Source organism: Aegilops tauschii, chromosome 7 (assembly GCF_002575655.3).
Source record: "Aegilops tauschii subsp. strangulata cultivar AL8/78 chromosome 7, Aet v6.0, whole genome shotgun sequence".
Classification (NCBI taxonomy): domain Eukaryota; kingdom Viridiplantae; phylum Streptophyta; class Magnoliopsida; order Poales; family Poaceae; genus Aegilops; species Aegilops tauschii.
This window is the reverse complement of record NC_053041.3, coordinates 633133321-633159800: the sequence shown is the minus strand read 5'-3', so window position 1 is coordinate 633159800 and position 26480 is coordinate 633133321. Positions and strand designations below refer to the sequence as shown.

General features: G+C 46.7%; 2 protein-coding genes across 2 annotated transcripts; one reads left to right on the top strand and one right to left on the bottom strand.

Moving 5' to 3' along the window:
* The first annotated feature begins 1054 nt into the window (after window positions 1-1054).
* On the top strand, window positions 1055-6552 carry LOC109784783 (two-component response regulator ORR24-like). Its single transcript, XM_073505542.1, has 9 exons — window positions 1055-1198; window positions 1307-1474; window positions 1558-1710; window positions 2415-2783; window positions 2875-2951; window positions 3298-4332; window positions 4959-5127; window positions 5417-5552; window positions 6354-6552. Exons 2-9 carry the CDS (start codon window positions 1327-1329, stop codon window positions 6550-6552), a joined length of 2286 nt encoding a protein of 761 aa, XP_073361643.1. The 5' UTR covers window positions 1055-1198; window positions 1307-1326.
* Window positions 6553-16359: 9807 nt separating this feature from the next.
* Window positions 16360-21617, bottom strand: LOC109784788 (disease resistance protein Pik-2). Its single transcript, XM_020343385.4, has 3 exons — window positions 20401-21617; window positions 19324-19944; window positions 16360-18432 (listed from the first exon to the last, which is right to left on the bottom strand). Exons 1-3 carry the CDS (start codon window positions 21490-21492, stop codon window positions 16624-16626), a joined length of 3522 nt encoding a protein of 1173 aa, XP_020198974.1. The 5' UTR covers window positions 21493-21617; the 3' UTR covers window positions 16360-16623.
* Window positions 21618-26480: the final 4863 nt, after the last annotated feature.

The window sequence follows — 26480 nt, the reverse complement described above, 5'->3', positions numbered from 1 at the left end:
CATCTGGGGTGAGAAAACAACAAAACGAAAACCAAGAAAGTAGACTGGGTCATGTGCCAGGCCACGAAGAGATATGTTGACATTTGACAAAGGAATGGAGACAAAAATAGGAAGCTTCATGGAGGAGAATGAAAACAAAAAAAGGCACTAAACTACAGACATCTATCTCCTGCACGATATATATTTCCTTCTCTTCTTTGTAAATGATGTATCTTTCTTTCTCTCTCGCTTCTTTGTAATCAAGACATGTAACGTATGCACATGTTATGTATATGAGTTTAGGCCTCCACATTTTCACGGTGCCATTCAATCACAAGTATACGAAAGCACACCCTCTCCTTGCCCGGTCAAAGCAAGTAAAAAGACGCTCTCTCCATCTACATTCAACTGAAAAAACCAAGAACCTCTCCTTCGCTATTAGCATTTGGTGGGAAAACAACAAAAGAGAAGATATAAAACAGGAACAGACCCATGGTTTTGCTCTCCTCTCATGGAAGGAACCTAATCACCTCTTTCAAAGAAATATCTGGGTTCACACTAGGCCCGTCCTCCAAATGACCTCGCTCATCGAATGGATCATCTCTTAGTTTATATATCACATAATGCAGTAATTCAGATAACTGAAAACATATGATCGATTTGATATACTGATCATACTGTTTCATCAACGCACCAAAAAAATTAGGTGAGAATCGAGATGAGGCTGGGTATTAACTTGAGATATCATCTCCAAGACCCTCTTTTGTAATACAGGTGATATCATCTATAGCTCCAGCATCGGGAGAAAACATCAATACGAAAACCAAGACTGGCCCACGAACAGATATGCTGACATTTGACAATGGACGGAAAGAAATATAGGAAGGTTCGTGGAAGGGGAATGAAAACAGAAACGGCACTAAACAACAGACATCTATCTCCTTAGGATATATATCTCTTTCTCTTCTTTGTAAACGATATATCTTTCTCTCTCTCCATCTCCATTCAACCGAAAAAACCGAACGTCTGCAGTGCACACACGCACGGGGAGCAGAGTGCCTTCCACCTCTGGACCGCAAGACTTCCACCCCCGTCTCCTCCTATAAATAGCCCCCTGCATCCTCCAGCCCTCTCACCACCGCGGTCCTTCTCCTCTCAAATCCACATTGTTCTGTTCTTCCTGTCGCGAGGAAGCCATTGTAGGAGGTGAAACAATAAGGTATCTAATAGAGGTTTTGGGTTGTGCTCTTGATTGGTGCGGGGTTTGTGTTGGTTACCCCTCGTCGTTTTCTAATTAGTGGTTTCTTGATGGCGTTTGCCTTGCCAGGTGGGAAGAATTTAGGGAACATGGCGGCTATGGGTGGGGACGAAAGGCAGAGGATGGAGGCTCCGGCAGGGGACAAGTTCCCCGAGGGGCTGCGCGTGCTCGCTGTGGACGACGACTCTGTCTGCCTCAAGGTACTGGAGGTCGTTCTGCGCCGCTGCAAATACAACCGTGAGTCTCTCCGCCCTAGTCCATTAGAATCGGAGCTAGGTGATCCTTTCTTCTTTCTGTGAGTAATCCTTGCTGCTGTACAGCAACGACCGTGACGGACGCGAAGACGGCGTTGAAGATGCTGAGGGCGGGGAAGGCACAGTTCGACCTGGTGATCACCGACGTGCACATGCCAGGCATGGACGGCTTCAAGCTCCTTGAGCTCATCCACCTTGAGATGGATCTGCCCGTCATCAGTACTCTCACTGCTCAACTTAAAGTCTTTTTTATCCATTTTAACATGCCATGAGCTGGCAATTGTCTTCAAGAGCGTACTTTTACTACCCCGCAAAAAAATAGAGCGTACTTTTACTCCTGAATTTTGGAGATCCAGGATATTAATTAATTAATTTTGGAGAAAGTATACAATTGCGCCGCACCCATTTGCTAGGTTGGCATGAAATATACAATTCGGAAATTACCTATATTGTGTTCACATTATTAAAGGATTACTCATCTTTTTTACGGGTAAATGATTACTCTTCTTCAATCTCCTTGAGATTATTAGTCTTGAAAACTATTTACTCTTGAGAATATATAGCATATAAAGTAGGAGTGCCACTTTTAAGTAGATACATTGAGTAGGCTAATGATAATATCCACAATCTTGCAGATTTCTTGACATTGTGCTATAGTTACTTTTTAGCCACTGTTTCTGTTTATTTCTATTGAATGTGTGAAATTTGTCCCATTTAATTTGCTTTGAAACACCAAATTTATCATAGCCATGATATTGTTTGAAAATCATGTGTAATACATTTGCTTCACCGATTGCATCGCACATTTGAAGAACATTTAACTTTTTCTTCTTTTAAGCATTGGGGAAAACATCATGTCCAGTTCATAGATTTTTGTGAAGTTACAAATTCCAAAGCTAAGTTACGGGCCATATGTCATGCAGTGCTATCTGTGGATTGTGACAAGAAGGCTGTGATGAAGGGCATAACACATGGAGCGTGCGACTATTTGGTGAAGCCAGTGTGCACCAACGAGCTAAAAAATATATGGCAACATGTTGAAAGGAGGAGAAATTTTGAAGCAAAAACACACATCAACAACAACAACAACAATGATCATGATGATGATAGAGTGCAGCCAAGGACTGCTGCCACGAGCAAGGACTCGGGGAATAAGGGCAATGAAGGATATGATTCTAACGAGAACCAAGAGATCACACACGTATCCACCACCTGGAAGAAGCCAAGGGTGGTATGGACAACTGAGCTTCAGAACAAATTTCTAGAAGCTATTGACCAGATCGGCCTAGACAGTAAGACTTCATATTTTTTGCCTCATTCATTGATACAATTCTTATATTTCTGTGATTGTTTCCACTAAGAAATTTTATTAGTTTTTTGTAGAGGCCGTTCCAAAAAAGATATTGGAACTAATGAAAGTGGATTACCTCACCAGAGACAGTATCGCAAGTCATCTACAGGTTTATTTTTGACCAATATCCTTATATTCACTCCCTGTGTTCCTATTTTTTTCATTCTAACATTTTTTTCATAGATAAGTGCAAGCTTTTATTTTGTGGGGAAACTATCAATGTAAGCTTTGGTAATGCACCTAACATGAAGATGTATGTAATTACAATTAATTTTTTCCCGATAATGAGTCTTGTTATACCGTGGATGCTCTACACTTTCAAGTATTTTTGTCCCTATAATGGGTCTTCTTATACAATGGATTCCCTACACTTTTTGCTCCCACATGTCTATCCTTACTTTTTCCCATGAGCATGCTTCTCATACCTGGTTTATTTGTCTATCTTTTTATTTCAGAAGTATAGGTTGCACTTGAGAAGAGTCAAACCAAATCCAGTTGGTGATGCCTCTGAAAGACATAACTCATCCTACAACAACATGAACAACCAGGGGAGTTTCATGCGTAACCATGAACATGAAATATGGTGTATGTCCTCTGGTCTTTTAAGTCCAAACAATTTTTCTGCAATGGGTCACTTAGCTCAGCCGGCGAACACACAAAGAAACTCGTGCATGGGGTCATTCATCCATGATGGTAGAATGTACAAGTATGTCGCACCAAAACTGTCGGATGCGGGAACATTCGCTGGCTCCATTGACCCTCCTGCCAACCTATACAACAACATACCCAATGAAACAACTTTAGATGAATTTCCTTCATATAGTTTTGGCGATTCCTATGCTGGCTGCATGCGTGGTAAGCTGGTGGAGACAAACAAAGGCAAGTTTCCAGACCCTTCATACAATTCTGCAACACATGCAACATTGACTGGTGTTCTTCATAGAGGTATAATATCTCCCATCTCATCAAATGTGAATGTAGAGGTGCAAAATGAAATGGCAACGGTCATAAGAAATGCTACATCTATGGCAGGCTTCAATGAGCAGATTGTTCCAAAAAATGCACCTAGCAACCAAAGCTTCGTAGGGATGTTGAATGCCTGCGGCAGTCGTCCAGTGTCATCATCTGAGATGGTTAAGGGAGGGAGCAGCAGTATATCAGTAGATGGCTTCAGTGAGCGGATGGCACCATTCAACGTAGCAAAAAACACAAGCTCAGTCGGAATGATGTTGAATGAAAACACCGCACCTGGTAATGGTAGAATCTCAATGACACATACAGATATGGCTAATAGTGGAAGAACTATTTCTACACTTTCCAACCATCAGACAGAAAATGTTGTAGCAATAACTGACAAGCTTGATGGCGGGGATGCAGTTAGCAATCACCCTATGCAAGTGGGTACTATTGGTCAGCATGCACTTAATGATCAATTTAATGACATCAAGGACTTCTCATGGGATGATCTTTTTCTCAACCCGCTGGATGCAGTAAGTACTTTTCTCGTTGGCTTTTATCTAGGCATTGTATATGAATTGTTGAGTTGGACATGTGTATTTAAATCAAAGTTTTCTTTCTCACTGTAGGATTTCACTATCGAGGATGATTTCATGGGTGGAGAAGAATAGTTCTATCTATTAGCCCAATCTATGCACGTGATGTTTTCTGCATGTGCGTTGGCAACTTGTACACTAATCATTCGTCTGTTCTTGCACATTGTATCATGAAATTGTGTGTACCAGTGTATTCTAGTTGGAAGCATGGTCTTGGTGGGTAATCTATTTTACATGAGCTTTGGATTTTAAGTTGGTGTTGTATTTTGAAATCCTAAATGATGTTCTATTATGTTATGTCAATTGTAGTTAGTTTAATTATCTATGTTACCATACGATGCATCTCTTTTCTGAGAGAACCTTGCAAACTAAAAAGCACGTTACCCTATCTATGAGAAGGGCCTTAGGACCCATGCTTCGGACACACCCGAACGAAAATGTATGATCGATTTGATATACTGATCAAACTGTTTCAATGCACCAAAACAATTAGGTGAGAATTGAGATGAGGCCGGGTATTAATCTGAGATATCATCTCCAAGACCCTCTTTTGTAATACACAGATAATATCATCTATAGCTCCAGCATCGGGAGAAAACAACAAAAACAAAACCAAGACCGGGCCACAAACAGATATGTTGACATTTGACAATGGAATGAAAACCAAAATAGGAAGGTTCGTGGAGGGGAATGAAAACAGAAAAGGCACTAAACAACAGACATCTATCTCCTGTAGGATATATATTTCTTTCTCTTCTTTGTAAACGATATATCTTTCTTTGTCTCTCTTGTTTGTAATCAAGAGATGTAACGCATGCACAAGTATAAGAGTTTAGGGCACTACATTTTCACGTTGCCATGCGAGTAGGTAGGGTTGGGATCTGACCGCTGAGACGATGACCGTACACTCTTTGTCTGCCCGGTCAAAGGAAGTAAGAAGCAAGATCCCTCCTCTTCGCCATAGTCCATTACAAATTTACAATCGTCGCCATGTGATCCTTTTTTCTCTGCTGCGGTACAGCAACGACGGTGATGGATGGGAAGACAGCATCGAAGATGCTCAGGGTGGGGAAGGAGCAGTTCGACCTGGTGATCACCGACGTGCGCATGCCAGGCATGGACGGCTTCAAGCCTCGAGCTCATCCGCCTCGAGATGGGTCTGCCCGTCATCAGTACTACTCTCACTGTTCAAAACAAAGTCTTATTTTTTAGCATGCATGAGCTGACAATTGAGTATCTTTAAGAACGTGCTTTTACTCCTGAATTTTGGAGACCCATCATATATTAATTAATTACTTTTGGTAGAGGATGATATCATTTTACATTCCGCAAAGGTACATGTTATTTTTGGTTGCACTCAGATTGTGCATCATCAAAATTTGGAATTCTCACGTGTATTATTATGAGATACTACAGCCGTTTTTTTTGGGGGGGGGGGGGGGGGGGGGGGGGATACTATAGCCGTTTTAATTCACCAGAATATTCTGTTACAGACTTCGCTCCCTTGATTTAGATGAGTTAACTCCTCCATAATGTGGGTTGCCTGCATTTTGTTTGATTTCCCAGTGAATTGCTCCTACAAGTTGGTCCACACTTAGACGCAGTTGACATAATTTCGACCTATTGTCTCACTACTGTCTCCATGCTTCCCAGTAGCCATGTATAGTAATACGCAGTTGACATAGTTGCCAGGACGTAACAACCTCACCGGATTCGGTTCCAGGGCATACATTTTTCCTATACTAGAATCCCTTGACTTTTCCTTAGATTGTTTTGTCATTTCCAATGCAAAAGCACACTCAACAATTGTCTTAAGGTTCACCATAGCAGGTGCTAGCTTGTTTGTAGCGCACTAATTTGGTTTAACTTGGCCTCTCCTTTGTTTGTGATGGAGACGTCACGCGGGAGAATAACAACCAAATAAAAACTTGGAGATGAACTAGCTGTTGCCGTGATAGGTACCAGGAAGAAGGACGACGCTTTGGGGATGAAGTTGACCTCATCACAAACTGGTTGAGCTTGACACCAAACCGGGGCAGCGCTGCATACCTATATCCGGGTCCAACGGCGGCGGTACAACACCTCACTCCGGTGGACTGCGGCGGGGATGAAGACAGGGACTCAGAGATGCCACACCATCCCACACGATATGAATGACCGCAAGCTTCGGACTGCGGCGACACAACGCCTCGTTGGCGGCTAATCTTTGCTCAAAATTGCGGGGAGAACATGCAGGAACGATCCTGCTCTGATGCCATATCTTTACCTAATAATAATGGACGGAGGCTTTCATAGTTTTCTATAGGTCATCTATTTACAACCATTGATTTTATGATAACCAATAAAGATTGACAGCTGAGATTTAAAAGAATAAAAATCACCAATCACCAATGAACCTGTTACATGATCCAAACCCAGGGTGCACGTAAGAGATTGGATCGGGGCTAGCCCTGCTATGGTTCGATCGGCTTTGGCTGGTAGGCGGAATAGGCTGGCAAGGTGGGTTTATTGGGCTAGCTAGGCATTTGGCTTGCTGGGCCGTGCAGGCTCTCTCTCTCTCTCCCTTGTTATTTTCTTCCTTTACCGATTGATAAAACAAACTCCCCTAATTTTTTTGATAAAACAAACAACAATTATAGGAAAGCATTAAGGGCCTGGAGAGGCGTTGTGAAGCAAGCATAATTTTCCTGGACTTATTTATATATGCTTGATCACCAACGCAGAAGTCTACCGTACCTGCCTTGCACCACGACGTTTTCCCCTAGGTCGAACCGGGACGCCCCTGGCATAGCTGCATGCTCGTGTGTCCCCTTAGGCCAAAACATTGTTTAAATGAATAGTGCGAGGCCGGTGGCGATGTTGCATGTGCCTTGGTAGACTTTCTCGATCATGCTTGGCTTTATGTACACCAAATACTAATCGAGGCTACCATTCCTTGCCGGTGATAGTAGACGGCTACTTTGTCACGTCATTGTATGTAGTGCAAGAAGGGTGTCAACTAGGACGCGGCAAAGAGGTCAAACCATACATAATCTTTCACTTTTACTTTCTGTTCTGCTTCCGCTGAGATGGTAGTGTTTTACTGATGTATCCCCATTGCAAGGCGGGCAACTTTCCTATAAATATATACAGTTAGGGCTAGCGCAATCAATCACAGTCGGCCAGCAGCTCAGATGGAGTCCTGTTGTTTAATGTTTTCTTCCTAATAAACTCAATCTATATACATGTTCGATAAAATCAGTATTAGTCCAAGCCCAACTCTATTGTTTAATTTTTATTCCTAATACCAGTCAGAGTGGTCCTGAACACATGCGTGTATGATATGCATGTCCATATGAGGCACCACATTTTTCTCAAAAAAAGGATGATACACGCCACATGAAGCCTATTTTCGTAGCATATCAGCCACAGAGAATTTGCATTTCGTAGAATATATAATTACGACCAAACAATTAAAATGTGTTCCATCTCACAAGATTAATAAATATAGAAAATAGAAAACACAGAATTGCAGTGTGTTATCGACTTAAATTCTATGTAATTTAAGTTTGTATCCTTTTTCATATCAATAGAAGAAAAAAAATCTGGATATTTGAGTGGGATGGAAATTTACTTTTAACATGTACCCAAGGTGAATAGTTAGGAAAATTTTCAGTCCTCCAAAATTTTAACAAAAAAGAGTATGAATATGCCAGAGTCCCTGTGAAAGAGAAGCGTATTCCATGTGCGACACAAGCAAACAAAACTACAGTATGAATAGTCTATACCTATAATATAAAAATAAATGAAACAAAGGATTGACTATTGAGATTTAAAAGGATATACTATAATCAAGGAAGAAAGGTTTCATTCTCCCAAATTTTGGTATATCATCTGTCTTTTCATTTTTCGATCATCTGGCCATACGTTACGCCACATTTGTTCGTCGCTTGTCCGAGTGGAGCGTCATCTGTCACGATAAAACGTTGTATATATTGTATACAACTAGGAAACAACATCCTCCGTTTCTAAATATTAGTATTTTTTAGATATTTCAGTGTGGATTGTGGACCATATACGGATGTATACAGACATTTTTTAGGGGGTATATAGACATATTTTAGAGTGTAGATTCATTCATTTTGCTTTGTATAGTCCTTGTTGGAATCTCTAAAAAGAGTTACATTAAGGAACGATGGGAGTGTAATCCATCTGAGACGCTATAGGTAGGAAAATCCGTTTTATTTTTGTACTGTATAGAGGACTAAATTAACAATTTTATTTTATTTTTCAGAGTAAATAATAATAATGTGAGTAGCAAATCATTAATTCAAGTATATAATAGATAAATCCAATTGGGTGCTCACGTAATGATTTGATTCCTTAATGAGGAAACACATAATTTTTAAATAATATCAAAGTGATTTTATTAGATAGCCAAAACAGTTACAATAAAAGCTCATAAAATTTGATAACATCTACTATAAATTATCTCTGTGCTATTCATTATAAATGGTAGGAAATTGTGTAGAGAAACACATGCTACTCATTTCTAGCAATGTGTGCTTTGCTCCATAGTGAAGCATGGACGTTGTCTCGGTCATTGGGGCCGCTATCAATGACGGCAGGGAGAAGGATAGACGGTGAAACGGGTGGGATGTCATGTTGAAAAAGAGGATGTCGACATGTGAAAGGTCTTTATCCATACTTATTGCAATAGGGGCCTGCATTATTTTCCCCGTTGCAACGCACGGGCATTTTTGCTAGTTGATTCTCATATGAAAATCATGAAGATTTGAGTGAGCTGAGTGGAAGAACAAAGAGGGAGGCATGCATGTGGAAGTGCGAGGTAGTGGTGAGGCCAATGCATCAGAGTTGGTGGGATGCGAGATTGCCTCAAGTGCCAGGAGGAGTAGCAGTGCCGCCATGGTCGACTTCCAGCGCTTTCGGCCCCGGCCGCCTCGCCTCCTTGCTCGCCACGCGCACCAGCAGGAGCAGTTGCTGCAACGTCGTGAGAGTACTTCCGGTGCTAGGTGGAACAGCACGGCCGACGGCTTCTCTCTCGCATGCGCGATGCAGGCAAATGCGCCGCCTGCCTTCCTGCTGGCTATCCTCACAACGACCCTGGTTTATGTCTTGCCTCTCTTTGAAGTAGGACACGAAATCCTGAATTTTATTTAAGAACTCACGAGTATATGGCAAAGTTTAGATATCAGCGTGTGCAAGCTTTCACCCTGAAAGATTGAAGAGCGGCCTCAACTGGGCATGCTTGACTGGAATGAGCAAAGTTCTACTCCCTCCGTCCCATAATATAAAACGTTTTTGTAAGCTAACATAATTTGTACAAGACAAATGACGGACACATAGACTTATGGATTCGATAGACAACTCTAATCGCTAAAACTGCACCATGGAATTGAGGTCCATTTTAACTCCAAGTGGATTGTTGATGATTGGATATGTTGTCTGCACAGGGAATGCTAGAAGGCGTGCTGGTTTATAGTTGATATTTCCTAATAAGTACCAACCGGCTATATATTAGGTACATTAAATCATTGTCAGTGATAGAATTTCTTAGAAGAATTTTCATGCTAAATATTCTGAAAGTTTTTAATTTCTGAAAAACATTTTTTTCATTAGCAAAAACATTGCACTTTCTTAGTGTGTCTTATTTGTAAAAAATAATGTTGTACTCCCTCCATCCTAAAATAAGTGTCTCAACTTTAGTACAACTTTGTATTAAAGGTAGTATAAAATTGAGACACTTATTTTGAGACGGAGGAAGTACTAGAGAAGAACTGTCTTCCTATGGAAAATGTTGTTCTGCGTGGCCGTGTAATGATCAAGGACAAGGAGTTTACCAAACATGGTAGCCAGAAAAAGTAAAATAATGCTCCTAAAAACGGAGAAGTAAAATAAAATTGACAGGAAATAAACCTCAAAGTCTAGCTGAAAGTAGATGCCTTGATCCCACATGGCAGACAAATACGCAAAAGTTATTCAGGTTCGTTGATCGTGCCCTCATACTAATCCCGACATGAGAGGAATGTATCCTCTCACGCAGGGTGCCGGCGGCAAAGGCGGTGGAAAAACGGCGTCCGGAGTCTACACCTTCGTGGCCAGGTTGCAGTGGCACGGGATCAATCTTCAGTTGTGGTTTAGAGTTGGTGTTGGGTATGTAAGTGTATCATAAACTAAATTAAGTGGTGTTGAGAAAACTAAATTAAATTGTACAACATCAATGTTAATGTTTATGTACGTACTGCGAGCATCTGAATTGTTTTTCATTTGAATATAGGGTAGTACGGGCCATGGACTACATGTACATCAAAGGAAGACCTCTTATAGAACGCGTTTTTGCCGCACGGATCGCTCCGGGCGCCCGAAGGGAGCTACCGCAGCCCATTAGCCCGCACGCTCGTTGGCTGGATCGCTTGGACACACGTAATTCTCCAAAAGATGTTAAAAAAAGGACCTCAATAAGTCCCGAACGTTCGGAATTTAAGCATGCTAATCTGAACTCTTTTCATGGCAACTTTAGTTAAGGCGATGTTGACAAACATGGCAATTTTCTGACAAAATATCGAACTGGAACGAAGTTGCCATGTGTTAACAACTAAAGTTGCCACCTCGCAGCAACTAAAGTTGCCATCAAAAAACGTTCGGGATGACATGCTTAAATTACAAACGTTCGGGATTTATCTATTCCATAAAAAAAGGCCGCTGCTAGGCGTAAGTCGGATGACGGGCAAGATTTGTAAACCGCCTTGGCGACCGTTCGATGGAAGTAACCACGTCCGTCTGATCCGTGACAGCTGAAGCACGTGCACACTTCCCCTCAACAACGCAACCCCATCGTCTTTCTCCTCTGTCTTGCATCCTTCATGCTCGTCGAACCACACAGCAGCTCTCTCTGTAGAAGCAGACAGTGATGATGCATAACCCACCGTGGCACTCGCTCCGGCGACCTCGCAGCATCGGCATCGCCAGCGACCGCTCTAATACAACATTGAGTGCTGCATCGCAGCTCTGAGAGCCGACCGTGACTACTGCATCGCAGCACCGGGAGCCGCCGCTGCTGCTCCATGGCAGCACTGAGCGTGGCAGAGCTCCAAAGCAACACCGCCGACATCCAGCGAAGCTCCATTGAAGCTCCATGGCAGCACCGCGCGGCACGATAAAGCTCCAATGCAACACCGGTGGGCACCCGGCGAAGCTCCATTGCAGCACCGCGTGGAGACAAAGCTCCAACGCAGCATCGACGGCTCTCGACGACGAGCGGCGCCCCCTCTGGCCTTCCTGTGCTCCTTTGCAGCACCGACGACGAGCGCCGCCCCCTCCTGCTTCCCCGTGCTGCGATGCAACACCAGCGACAAGCGGTGCCCGCCTCCCCGTGATGCGTTGTAGCATCGACGACGAGCAGAGCGGCGCCGACTCCCCTTGCGTACTTCGTGTTGGGTCGCCCCGCCTCCGGCACCACCCCGCGGGCTGCGTATGCCTCCCCCTTTGCAGCAGTGGTGCCGTTTCAACCGCCGGATTGCAGCACCGCGACAATGGCGCGTGAGGTGGCCGGCGTCAGCCCTTGTTCGCAGTAAAGGTGGTGCCCCCATGGTGAGGTCGCGCTGCAGCGGAGATGTTTCAGAGAGCTAGTGGCTGCGTCGCCCTTCGTTCTGGGATGCAGCAGGTGGTGGTCATGGTCGCGTCGCCATGGGAGCCATCCCCTCTCGAGCTAGACGAACAAGAGATGAGGGGAAAAAGACGAGGAGGAAGAAATCGTGTGGAGAAGAAACGTCTCGAAGAGATAAGGCTGGAGCGAAGCGGTGGACGAGCCGCAGGGGCACGTGTCGCGCAGTGGACGCGGTTTAAATTGTTGTTATATCAGTCGGTGGAAAACAAGTGTTTTCCTAAAAAAACCGTAATTCTCAAAAAAAAAAATCTAAAAGACATGATTCTCCCGGAAAAAAGGATCGGTTGCACGCTCGCTATATTCGCTCGGTCGCTCGGTCTGCGCTAGTAATCGGTTGACCTGTGACCATGAACAACGACCGTTGACCAAGAAGTTAATGTTGACTTTAAAAAATAGTGTATTTCAAAAATATCATAAATTTTAAAAAAAATCATGGATTTGAAAATATCCATGACTTAAAAAAATTCATCAATTTTAAAAAAATCTTTAGGGATTTGGATAAAGTTCTTTATTTAGAAAAAAGTTGATACATTCAAAAAGCATTCACGACCTATAAAAAAAGTTCACGAAAGTGGAAAAAGTTCACGATCTAGACTAGACATAGTCACGCTGGATGGCCGAATCTCTAGTCTAGACTAGACCTAACGTCGTCACTGCAAACGGGCCCACACCCCCGCTTTGCTATGGGCTGGCCCATTTTCCTTTTTTTTTTCCATTTAAACATCCAAAAAAGGTGCTGGCTGGCGGCGGGATCAAACTGGCGACCTCATTGTTTGAAGGGAAGGGCAGCAACCACCAGGCCACTCACCCGCTTGCACACACATACTTCGTTTTCCTCTTTAATTTCGTTCCTCGGTTCTGTTTGTTCTTATTCAATTTTTATGTCTTGTCTGTTTTTTCATTTTTTTCTTAAATGGGCTTTTTTTTTAATTTGTGAATGTCTTTTTTCAGAATCGATGAACTTTTTATAAATTAGATGAACTTGTTTCAAAGTTGATGATTTTTTTCAAATTTAATGAACTTTTTTTCAAATTTGATGAACTTTTTGTCGATTTTTAATGAACTTACTTTTCCCAAATTCGATGAAATTTTCAAATTCGGTAAACTTTTTTCAACTTTGTTGAACTTTTGTAAAATTCAATAAATTTGATTAACTTTTTTTTTCAAATTCATGAATTTTTTCAAAACCCATAAACATTTTTTGAATTCACAAACTTTTACGTTTTTATGAATTTTTACTATTTTTTCATTTTTGCAACTACGATCGAGCGCTCGCGTCCACATGGGCCGGCTCACCAGCATTGGCGAATGAAAGGCAAATAGGAGCACACTTTTGCTACTGGTAAGTTGCTTGAAAATGGCAAATGCCTCAGTCAACTTTACTTGGTGAGAGTGAGGCAGCATGGAGTTTCGAGGTCGAGCTAGGAACGAGCAAAGACGGGGACGTCACAACATCGGTATGAACGGAATGGGTCAAAGACGTAATGTGTTAGGGTGCAGGGTGAGGCTGTCACCGCAGAAGAGGAATGATTGGTGGGCGGTGCCCTTAGACGGGAGGCCAGGGTGACGGCGGAGGCAGCGGTGGGCAGCGGGGGCACGTAAAGCAGCATGATTCACAGCCGTTGTCAAACAGGGAGCTAGATGGTAGATACGCTCATATGCTGAACGATGGGACGGGCTCCTCTGGCGCTTCCACGGGCGGCAGGGGAGGAATCACTAGTCGCCGCCGTACCGTGACGTCCCCCTTCCCTCGCCGCCGCCAGGGCGTGCCGGTGGGCAAAGCCCACCCTGCATAGGCGACGGCGGGGAGCTTTCTCCTTCTCGCGAGGCGGGATCGCCGTGGGATGATCTACCCTGAGCGCAACACGGCGTGGTGCGGGGCGCGGCGACACTGGGCTGCCACAGTGACTGCACGAGGTGGACTACGTGCTGGTGATGGCTACGGTGGCAGGCGGACGACCTACCGGGTCTGGATGGCGCGGGGGCGGTGGCACCTGTGCTGGGCGGAGTCGGGCGGTATCCCCTTGGGGCTGGCATCCGTGGTGCGCACGGTCTTGTTGGTTGCTCGCCGGATTGGTCATGTCGCCTACGCTTGGCCTTCTTGATCGGCGCCGAGGCAGGTCTGAGAGGCATCCCTGGGGTGCTCGTGATGTGCAATTGGTGGTGGTGTTTGGCCTGGCATCGGGCGCGGCTGACGGTGGTGGAGCTGATGGCCCTTCTCGGCATGGAGGCGGGACTTGGCGGTGGTGGTCATCTCCTCCGTCGGAGGTGTCGGCCTGAGGCTGGGTGGTCAAATCTCCAGATCCGTCATCTAGTCCCGGCTGCGAGTCGGGGAGACATGGTTGACGGTGAAAACCGAGCCGACGGCGGACGATGGTGGCGTTCTGTGCCGTTACCTTGATGAAGGCATCGTCGTGTAACTACTGTCGACCCACTCATGCTGTTCCGGGGGCAACCTTACGATCTGGTCTTCAGATCGGACGATGGTGGCACTGCAGTGTCGTTTTTCTCTTGGTATCATCGTTTTGTGGAGCAGTGCCTGAAGACAGAGGCAGGAGGTGAAGTGGCTTCGTCTTGCACGGAGCTTTGGCGGAGATGTCAAGTCATGCCTGGCCGACAGGTGCTACGCTATGCCATGCCTGTTCGGCAGGTGCTACGCATGACAGATCTTCCGGAGGATTCAAGCTGTGTCGGCTGGTGGTACTCGGTGGCATGGTGCTGCGGTGTACCCGCGGCGACTGCGACGTGCTCAGCAGTTTGCGCGCAGGGAGGTGGTGCCATTGGACGCCATGGTGGCGTCGACGAACGGCCGGACTGGCAAGGATGATGCGGATCTCTTTCCTGAAGATGGGTCAGCGGTTTGATGATCATGGCGACTTCTAAAACGTGTGCATGTGGTGTATGCTTTAGGTTTGTTGCACCAGCTGTAGGTTCCGATACGTTATGTGGATGGATCGGCGACGGCCCCGGTTTTAGATATGGGGAGTGAGAGCACTCCACATTATTGAGTTTGTAGGTGTGAGTGATGGCTTCGGATGGCTTGATGTATGTTTTTGTTAGACCTTTATTGAATACTTGATAAAGATGACCGTATGCATTGATTGATGTAGAGATCGGGGGTCTTAATCTCCTTTAAAAAAAACAGCCGTTGTCCTAAAAGAAATTGTTCGATGATGAATTGGCAAAAATGATGGACCGTCGGATTTTTCTTCGATTTTTACTAGCCATTGATTTTAATTCTCGGGCTCTCGGCACCCCTCACTATCTCATCCGCAGCCGCCTCCTCTCTCGCACCGCTTCTCTCCTCCGTCTTCTGCTAACTTCCTCACGTTGGCACGACGGCTGCACACCTCCCTCCCTCCCTCGCCACGTGCTGTGCCTCTTTCATCCCATTGCTCTCCACCCGTAAAGCCAAACCAAGAGCAATCAAGGGTGAGAAGGATCGGAGCGACTTGTAGCAGTTGACGCTAGCTCCGGTGATCGACGACGGGGTTGAGCTCCAAGTGCTCTTCTGTCCCGCCCACAGCATGGAGCTGCGTTTCTTATCCCAAGGTTCGATCCTCCCCCCTTCCTCGGAATCCTACTTTTTTTTCAGTTGGGCAGTGCACTCTAGGGTGTTTGATGAATTGCTGACATGCTGAGGCTTCAAGGTAAATCAATATTTTCTGGGTCAGGAGTCAGGACTCAGCAGCAGTCCACTTCCCCCCTCTGTTTTTACTGCAGTAGAACATGCCGCTGATGGCTCCCAACAACAATGACAGTCATAAGATGTGATGCTGGGGCATGTTTACATACATAGAGCTAGCATCCAATGGATCATCACCAATTTAGCATTTCCCCCCATCCCGTGCCAACGTGCACTTTTGAACAGAATTAACCCATCCCGTGCTTTCCATCTGAGTGGCAACTCTAGTGTAATCATAATCATGGTAATCTTGCTAATATTCTGATACTCCGGGTAAGGACGGTGCATGGGAGTGCTTGATGGACTAATACTCTGCTCGACCTGACGCCTGTGTCCGACAGAAAACTGAAGCAAACTGAAATGCAGTTGAGCTAGGGCTATTCTTCCGGCAGTGCATGAGATAACAATGATTAAATCAACGAACGGAGCATGCAGTAAACCTGAGTACACCTAAGAGCAAAATGCTCCCCTTCTTCTAACTACAACTACAAGACGAGAAGAGATCTATTTTATATTTAACACAAGGAAAAATAAGTATTAAACAAATCTAAACATCCTTTGAGAGGAAGGAAAACTGAAGGTAATCAATATAAACATCTTTCTACTGGTGTAATCCAACGAACTCGTTTGTGCTGCCACATCGTGACAGGCTTGTTGCCAGCATCACATCAACCACAGTCCACAATGCACTTTTAGTAATGACAAGCAAAAAATCCAACTGCCCGTAAAGAGTGCACATAGGTAGTGTATTTTTACAAAACTTGTTTATTGCCAATAAACACACAAGCAATGTGGAAAACCAATATACAAAAAAGCGACGGTTTGCGAAGGCTGGATATCCAGCTAATTAGTGATAGCTGAAAAAAAAAGGAACTCTTCATGTTGATGCCGGTAGTTTCTCCAGCTTCACGGCAGGCTTATTTGGATGACTGGCAAGCTGGCTAGCAAACTGTGTCCGGAATGCTTCATCATTGGTACCCTTGAGCAAGACTTCCTTGAGTTCAGTTTGATAATTCAGGCCGGTAAGCTTATATGTTGCACTGGAACAGTCAATCTTGAGCAGCTCAAGATTCTTCATCGATTTTGATCCAAAGATTACATGCAACTCGCTGGAGCTGCAACCAATCTCAAGGATCTTCACCTTTTCGAAGGTGGCCAACTGCTCTGCATACATCTCTGCGTAAAAATGGAGCTTGCCATCCTGAGGCTGCTTCACAAGAAGACGTAGAATGCACAGGTTGGGTAGCTTGGCAAGGAACTCAATGTCAGTTTTCTCCAAAGTGGTCATCTCCACATCCAACTTCCTGAGCTTGCTAAGTTGGTTCCATGGTAGAGGTAACTTTTCTTGAAGACCATACAGTTTAAGACTCTGTAGGTTTTTGCAAGGCAGGGGGATGCCATCCAGGGAGCCTTGATTGTCCTTGGCAAACTGCACTAACAAGGATTCCAAATGCACATGACCTGAGATTGCAGAGAAGAAGTCCTTGCTGTTCTGCCTATTGATACCAGACACACCAAGCTTGAGCAATTGGGTGAGTTTCTTGAGCTCTTCCACAATGGCTTTTCCCCCAGAAGCACTGACATTGACAACACCTAGAGTGTGCAGTGCTGTCAGTTTTCCAATCCCTTTAGGCACCTGAACACCAAGAAGGCCACGACGTCTGCGGAACTTTAGCAAGCTGCTGGATGGGGCAGGTGGTGTCAATGCTGAGACGGTGGTGCCAGCTCGGATATACTGCAACTTCTCTAACTTCACGACGTTCTTTGGCAGTCTGACTATGGAGGTGTGTCTCACATCCAGAGTCTGGAGCTGCCTAAGATCACCCAGTGAACTTGGCAGATGGAAAATCTCTCTACATCCTCGTAGGGAGAGAAACTTGAGGCGACGTAGCCGCTTCACCATCTCAATTAGATCTTCATCCTTTAAACCCGATGCATCCTCCAGATCAAGAACACGAAGCAACCTCATACTTTTGGAGATGAAGAATGGTTCCCACTTTCCAAACACTGTGAGCGACCGTAGCCGCGAGAAGTCAATGCTCTCAAATACAATTATGTCTCTGTCCCAACTCTCCAATATGATAAGGTGTCGCCCTGTGCGTTGGGTTGTCAGAACACAATTGGCCCCAAGTTCAAAGACAAGGTTCTCTTCCATTCTTCGCGAGACTATATACTCACGGATGAAGCCATTGACCTGGCATGAGACCATCCTTGCGTCATCGAATGCAGTGGTGACTAACTGTGGTATCTGCTGGATTATGCTCAGATCAAGGAGCTTGGAGAAGAATTTCTCCCCTTTCTCCACCGCAGATTCTTCGTCGCTGTCCCTGGAGTAGCCTTCTGCAATCCACCTCCTTACTAGTCGCCTTCTTCGAATGATTTGACCTCGAGGGAAAATTGATAGGTAAAAGATACATGGCTTGAGTGAATCCGGGCAAGTACGGAAATAGGAACGCATCCATTCAAATAGGCCCCGCAGACCATCATACTCCAGATTGGTCTCTAGGCGGTGCATAAATTTGTGATTCAGTGAATGCACCGTATCCATCAATGTTACTGTCTGCGTGGCCAATAAAGCAGCTATAGAAACTATCACTTTGGGAAGACCTCCACACTTCGAAATAAGTTCTTCGAGTTCCACATTCTTGTGACTTTTTAAAGGGCATGACTGATTCTTCCTGTATACCTATTGTTCAAACAATTAAACAGTTAATAATATCAAGTAATTAGCATCATATTCACTAATTACATTCTGTTGTTTCGGTTGCCAAATAAAGACTGATCAAATCTATGAACACATATAGTATGGTACATGCATGCATCAGTTCAGTGAACATTTGCAGAAAAAATAAATGAAATATTCATCGATACGTCTCTAAGTTATCCTATTCGGTTGCACAATGAAGAGTGATCGATCTATGAACACACATATATAGGATGGCACATGCATGCATCAGTTCAACATTTGCAGAACAAATATATTCATCGACACGTCTCTAAGTTATCCTTTAATTGTGAACACCTTATATTTATCTATGGAAAATTAACAGTTTCTAATTATATAAATGGTGTTTAACAAGTTGTGCGCCAAATTACTTCTCTTACTTTGACAACTAGTGCACACAAACTGACTAGAGTTGCTAGGTGACAATGATATCATCAAAACAATGAAGAAAAATAGATACGTAATACGACAATTTCAACATAAGCATCGAAAATAAATTTCAAAATGCATATTAGTCTATGCATAATGATACTATTGTTACTTTTATAATTACTTTGCTGATGTAGTTTGCACCTTCCATTTTTTTAGAATACTTTGCAAAATTTGGAAATACATATTAAAAATGTCATAGATATATATAAATGTTGTAATACTATTTCCACTAGAAGCAAAAATGAATGCTTGTATGTAAAAGGGTAGTTTTCTTGGCAAGAAAAGCATATATGGTTGTATTTTTATATTTGACAAATATCATGTTTGTTTCATTTATTTTTTATGCAGGTGGACATGAGTACTATAGCTCCATCAAAGAACCAAAAGCAGTTAGATACTGTTTCTTGTAAGAAAACACACCTCGTTTCTGAAGAGCTCCATGGCAGCAGCAGCTTCTAGACATTTGACATTAAAGACTTGCTCTTCGTTATTTGCGCAATATGTGGCAAGGCTGGCTTCAGTTGTAATGGCAATGATAACACTCGAAGAAGGCCTAGATACCAATGCAGCCTTTATTAAGTCCCATTCTTCTTTGGACTGGAGATCATCAATAACAATGAGACACTTATGTTTTCTTAGAAGGTCGCGGCACTCTTTAATGGGGTCTTTGTCTGAATGATGGTCCGAAAGAAGGCTTCGTGAAAAATCCCTTAAATTGAATGGATGTGATATGTCCACCCAACTATACTTGGTAAACTGGTTGGTCTGAAGCATTCTGTCATAGTACAAGTTTCTAACAAGTGCAGATTTCCCAATGCCAGCTATCCCCCAAACAGATATAATTGGGGAATCGCTGAAACATGCCTTAGCTGTATGATTGCGAAGTTCACTCATTTGTGACTCGCGTCCAACAAGGGGAAAGTTACCCATCCACTCAGTGACCGCTGTCATGTCGGAGGATCGAAGTTTTTCCAAGGAGGAATTTGGGCCAACTTCATGCACCATTGGTTTCTCTTCTTTGTCTCCATTGTCCTGAGAACCCTGAAGGTGGGGAGAAGTGTCAATTAACAAGCAGCGACCAAGGCAAGGTACATATAAAGAACTTAATTGAAGTACTATAATCCTCACAAAAAAAAAGCAATCTACTACTTGTGAAAATGACTATCTAGTACCGTTAAAATGGCCACACTTCTCAATGTCCTGCGCAGCTGGCATCCCGGAGGTAGAACTAACGGGTGTGTGACTTAGTTAAACTATGGTTTTCTTAAATTGTGATCTGAACATGGTTTGACACTAATGTATATTTCGGTAAGCACAAACATTGTCGCGCATATGCATATACAGTATCTGACATACCTTGGCTTCATGTTAGTTATTTTGAAATTCAACATTTTAGAGTTCCCCGATGAAATTAGCATGTTGAGTAAATTAACAAATTCATAAGCTGAAAAACATTCCATGGATGTAATTGATGATGTTTCGTGCTCAACTAATTACCTCTTTGAAGAAAGCACAAACTGAGTGCTCAGGTGAGAACTGCTTGAGCTCCACTGGTTGGTAAGCATGTCCAATGCACAAGCTTGCAATCTCAAATTGCTGTGTGGACACGACGATCCAACTGCCTTTCTTCATGTCTGGAAGGAATGTCCTCACGGCATCCCAATCCACCATGTCAGTCAGGTTCTCCAAGACAACAAGGTAAGTCTTGGTGTTGACTTCGTGCACAAACTCCTTCAGGAGTTGCTCTTGTTTGGCCTTCATCTTTGTCAAGACATGTACACCCAGATCTGCTCCGTGTTTATCATGAGTGTCTGCGGCGTAGACCTGAGCCATGAAACGCCGCACAAACTCATTGGGGTTGAAAGGATGCATGAGCTTCACCCAGGCGCGACATGCGAAGTTCTTTCTGATTTCTGGATCATTGTACGCCTTCCTGATGATGGAAGTCGTCCCAAGATCCCCACCTGTTCCCCAAACCGAGATAACCTGAAGGGGAATGTCATTGCTGCCTTTGTTGGTGATCAACTGGGTGAGATCCCCCAAGCCTTGCTGCCTCCTCGCGGCGTCCCTTGCCTCGACGAGCATGTTGAATGCTGACGAACCAAGGGAGGCGCCTGGCGTAGCCATCTGGTGCTGCGTGGCGGCTGCCTTGGAGCCAGAGTCGCTGATGAGGTTGTAGCGCGAGTTCCTGGTACTCACATCCTCCACCCTCGCCTTGAGCTGCCCGATTTCGCTGACGGCCTCGTCAAGCGACAGTTGAGACGGTGGCAGCCCTATGCACCAAGATGGGTCCATGCGCCACCACCACCCGGCCTTGGTGTCAAGGTGGACGACGAACTCGATGCAGTCCTCCACATCGTAGGCCAGCTCGCGGACCTGCCGCACCCAGGTCATCACCACCTTGTTCTCCACACGCTCCGTCGTAGCGACGTTCAGGAATGAGTGCATCATCTCAAACTCGCCTGTGATGAACACGAGGTCGCGCTGCGCGCTCTCCCGGAGCTTGGCCTCCTCCTCGATGGCCGACTGGGCCTTGGTCAGTGCGCCCTCCACCACCGACTTGGCCAACCCAACAACCAGGTCCGCCATGGCTGCAGCCTGGTACCTCTCAAGATTGTGTGTTTCTTGTGGGTGATGCTAGTGCTTGATGGGGTTGTTGTGCATCGACTTGTGGAACATGGCATTCTTAAAGGGGGAGATGGCTAGCCCTAAGACAACAAATTAATCATCTGCCAAACTTGCTGGCCAGATCTGTGAGATGTGGTCAAGTCTTCGCCGATCCACTGTAAATTAAATTAATCTTCCGGCCTGGTAACAGCTAATGGCTCTCTGGAGCAGGTATTTTTCAATGAGTACTCGTACAACTCTTTGTTTTTCTATCTTTCTTAATATTTTCCCTACAACTCTTTGTTTTTTATCTTTCTTATTAATACCCTCACAGAAGTAGTACGCGATTAGCTGTATTACGCAGAAGGTCCTGGAGCTGTTTAAGACCAAGGACCATCACAAACTCCCTCTCGACGATGGCAATAAAGGGGCACAGGCAAGGTTCTGTAATCATGATAAAATATGAAAGGGTTAGTTTCTCACGATCTATGCATCATATGTTATGGCACTTGGCACATCAATAATTTATTTTATACAAGGATATGTATTATGGCCAAAAACCAAGCTCACAAAATGGAAATAACAAAAGCGAATTAACAAAACATACTATCATATTTTGGCTATCACCGGACTTGTGAGTTGTGACAATGTGTTTTCCTGTCACCCGCCAGTAAATAAACAAGGATGAAGCCAAGTGAAATTACTTTTAAAGTCAACAATCAAAGAACATGAAGATAATATTTGCATGTCGTTGTCGCATTATCAAATTCTAGATCTAGCTAGGGTTTTCACCCCGGATATCAGATCCGAAATTCAACAAAAAAACACAAATATGACCATGCTGTCAAATAAATATAAATTTTATATGACATGCAAGTTTGTCTTTGGATTAAGTACTTACCGTAGTTTCCCAAAGAAAAGTACTTGTCGTAGTATCATGTAGACTACATATTGATAGAGCAATTAATTGTTGGAAGAGCGAGTAGCTTCATGTCTAGTCGAGGCGTTCCTACCCTAGCCGCCGCCACCACCAGGCGTCTAGGGTGAGGCGATCTATTTCCTCCGATCTCCACCGGCCGGGGCGCTGGCCCCCTCTCCCTTCGGCCGCTGCTCCGGTGGCAGGAGGGAGGGGGGACCTCGTTCCTCCGCTCTGTAGTTAGAATTTGGATTTGTAGGTCGTGGTGCTTCGTTGGGATGGTGGGAGCGGCGCCTGGATGAATAAATCTGCCTCAACTCCACTCCCACACCGGTGATGTCTTTCATGGCGGCGTCACGGAGTTGATGGCATCGTGTCTCTGTCGATCCCTCAGATCGGTAGCGTTAGGGTTCATGGATGGTGTTGGCGAGGCGGCAGCGGCGACTCCATCAGGTGTGTCTCTCCTTCTGCTCTGTCCCCGTTGCTGTGGTGTTGTCTTCGACGTCATGGTGAAGCAGGGAGGTTTTGTCTGTTCAGGAGTACGCGTAGGCGGTTGTCTACGCAAGTGACAGCTGGAAGATGGAGTATCTTGTGTTGGGTCTATGGTCGAAGACTAATAGTTCTGGTTTCCTCCTCCGACGTCGTCGTCATGCGGGGGTGTCAGTTCTGAAGTTTGATGTGTTGAGTATCGTGATTATTAGGAAAGACGAGATAGACTAGGATTTGTTCTGGCTTGTCTTGTACTCCAAGTAGATCATTGTACTCCTATCTATATGCCCACAACTATTCCATTAATCCCCTCTCTCCCTTCTAACATGGTATCAGCCTTACCTCGATCCTAAACCCTAGCCGCCGCTGCTTCCGCACCCGCGCGCCGCCCCCGGGGCGGTTGGCCTCCATGACCACCGCCGGGGGCCGCACCGCCCGTATCTAGGGTTCGTCCGCCGGTCGTGTTGACCGGCTGCCCTAGAGAGTCTTTTTCCCGAGCCCTTGCTCCGGAGTTTTCTCTCTCCCGCCGGTCATCTTGATCCGCGGTTTCTTTTTGGTTTTCCGATCTAATCTTGATCGGTTTGCGTCGCCCACCGCCGCCGTCGACCCCGTGCGCCTCTACTCCAACACTGGCGCGATAGGCGGCTTCTTCACCGACCCAACGGCCTCGCGCGTCGTCCGCGCGTCTGCCCCCCGGTCGCCCCGACCCGGCGGCCTCGCGCCATGCAGCGGCCCTTCACCGCCACCGTTCACGCGCCGGCCCGCCCGTCGGTCTACGCCGACCGTCACCGCCCTGCTCCGACCGGGACTCCTGCATCACCCCGATCCGGCGGCCTCGCGCCATGCGGCGGCCAATCATAGCCACCCTGCCGCCCGCCGTCGCCGGCTTCATCTCGGACTCCGCCGCCACCCTGCCTCCACCAAGCGGCGTCCCCGACCTCGCGCGCGATCGGATTGATCACCCACCCGCCGCCGCGATCCGCCTCAGCTATGCCGTGCGAGCGACCTGGCCCATCGATTGCGCGCGCCTTCGCAGGCCCCGTGAAGAGCGTCCCCGAGTTCAGCGCGCCCCTCCACCGATCGAGCAACGGGTTGCCGCTGCGTCGCCCCATCGGGCCGCAGCGCCGCCGCCCCGTGGTTTTTCTCCCGGCTGCACCGACCCGCGTCACCGCTGCGTCGCCCCTTCGGGCCGTAGTGCCGCGGCCCGCGGTCCACCGCCGCCCCGAGGTCGTCCGATCCAGGTCGTCCCCGTGGTTGCAATGAACCTCATGCCGCCGCTGTGTCGCCCCGTCGGGCCATAGCGAGCGTGGCACATGGTCTCTGCTGCCGCCCGAGGCCGTCCCCGCGGCTGCACCGACTCGCGCGCCGCCGTTGCGTCGCCCCCTCAGGCCACATCGCCACGGCCCGCAGTCCCCGTCGCCACCCCGAGGTCTTCTCGCCGTCGCCCCAACCCGCCCGTCTGCCGCTGCTGCGTCGCCCCTTCAGGCCGTAGCGCCGTGACCTGGGGTCCACTCCGCCGTCACAGCGTGTCGACTTCCCGTGGTATGCACCGCGCCGCCTCCCTTGGCGCAGGAACGCCACCGTCCGCGCCGGTCTTCATCACGCTGTCAGGGTTCTTCGCCTACTTCGAGCACCGCCGTCGCGCTCCTAACCTAGTCGCCGCTGCCGCTCTTCTTTGGCCGCTGCCGCTGCTACCCCCGTAGCCGCCGTCGCCCGTCCAGCTCCTTCGGCTTCGTCCAGCACCAGCCCGTCACCAGCGTCGCCATCATCTACCCCGACCGCTTCATCTACTTCGACAATCGCGGGTGACATCGGTCCCGCGCTGATTGGCGCCGCAACTGTCGTCGAGTCCTTTGCTGCTGGCCCCTTCGACTTCTCCGACATGGTGTACAGCTCGTGCAGGTCCCTCGTCTACGCATGCCCGGTGCTGGCAACACCGGTGCGTGGCTTCGTCCACGACGTGTCCCCGGGCCTGGCAAGCCTGGTGTGGCGCTTCGTCAAAATCTTCTTCGTCCGTCTACGCATGCCCGGTGCTGGCAACACCGATGCGTGCCTTCCTCCACGACGTGTCCCCGGGCTTGGCACACCCGTCGCGACGCCTCGTCAACATCATCTTCTTCCCGGCGCACCACTACTCCGACACTACTGCGGCCATGCTAACTCGGCGCCTCCTTGAGCCCGCGGCTCCACGGTGACATCCTCGACACCGGCTACCCCGACTCGACATCGACCATGGCATTCTTTGCACGGCTACCTCGACCACACCTACACCACCCTACACTCTCGGCTACCTTGACAACGACACAAAGGGCTACCGCCTTGCTTGAGCAACCTCGTCGGTTTCCACTCCAGCCACGACTCCGCGATGCATCGGCCGTTACGACTGTGTGGGGGGGGGGGGTGTTCGTCGGCTTGCCTTCGGATTCTTCTCCAGTCTCACCGTCTGTGTCGCTACCGTTGTGACTACGGGGGGGATGTTGAGTATCGTGATTATTAGGAAAGACGGGATAGACTAGGATTTGTTCTGGCTTGTCTTGTACTCCAAGTAAATCATTATACTCCTATCTATATGCCCACGAGGCTCAAGCAATACAACAACTATTCCATTAATCCCCTCTCTCCCTTCTAACATAATGGCATGTCCGGGGACATGTTGCCCCGGTCTGATTCTTTCAACGACTATGGTTTTGCTTCTAGCAAACTACTTTGGTGGTCCGTAAAGCTGCTGATCAGCGATGGAGATGCATCGAGCTTGGGTGAAGAGGTGATCTGCTTTTTATCCTTTGGTGGCCGCTTCGGTGGTGTCGAAGGAAAGGAACAGGCGCTGGTATTCTGCATAGGATTTTCCTATCTTTTCAGTTATGTATGGTCGGTGCCTACGTGCCTTGTAACTTGATCTCTATTCTATATAAATAACACACATATTACCATGTAAAAAAAAGAGCGAGTAGCTTCATCTTAATTGTTAAACAACGATGTTTCCTGATAAAATGGAGAAGTTCATGGATATTTCATTAATAGAATCAAACCATTACAGCAGTGCCTTAAAAGATAAACAAAGGGGAATGACTTTCTTTTTGCAGGCCTTACTTGTATTACTCAAACTTCATCAGGATTACAGTCCGCTAGGCAGAGTTCTACTGTCTTGGTGGGACAAGGTACTTTCCAAAGAGCAATTCTAGCTCCTAGACAACTAATAGCACACACGTTCCCGCATCGCCCCCGCTCGGGTGACTCAGGTGGTACTCCAACCCTAGCCGTCGTCGGGGCTGACCCCCTCCCTCCCTTCCTCCTGCCGCCGCCGGAGGACGCCGATGGCGGTGGCAGGGGTTCTCCTTGCTCCCGCGTCTCAGGGCGGTGCGGGGCCCCTATGCGCGTGGAGGCGCGACCGATATAGGGAAGCGGCAGCGATGGCTGCGGCGCCGGTGGCGGCGGCGACCGATCTAGCGAAGCGGCGGCCATGGTTGCGGCGACGACGGCGATGACCAGTCCTGCCTCGGGCCGGCGGTTGCAGGCACATTGGGCTGCTCGGTCACGGGCGGCTGCTCGCAGCGGTGGGCCTGGT

Bases quoted from the DNA above. Each gene is read 5' to 3' on its own strand.
- LOC109784783 (XM_073505542.1), top strand. From the start codon at position 1,327: ATGGCGGCTATGGGTGGGGACGAAAGGCAGAGGATGGAGGCTCCGGCA. The intron at 1,475-1,557 runs GTGAGTCTCTCC...GCTGCTGTACAG, and splicing joins GCGCCGCTGCAAATACAACC to CAACGACCGTGACGGACGCG. The intron at 4,333-4,958 runs GTAAGTACTTTT...TGTAATACACAG, and splicing joins TTCTCAACCCGCTGGATGCA to ATAATATCATCTATAGCTCC.
- LOC109784788 (XM_020343385.4), bottom strand. From the start codon at position 21,492: ATGGCGGACCTGGTTGTTGGGTTGGCCAAGTCGGTGGTGGAGGGCGCA. The intron at 19,945-20,400 runs GTAATTAGTTGA...CCCCACCTTCAG, and splicing joins TTTGTGCTTTCTTCAAAGAG to GGTTCTCAGGACAATGGAGA. The intron at 18,433-19,323 runs GTGTGTTTTCTT...TTTGAACAATAG, and splicing joins TGGAGCTCTTCAGAAACGAG to GTATACAGGAAGAATCAGTC.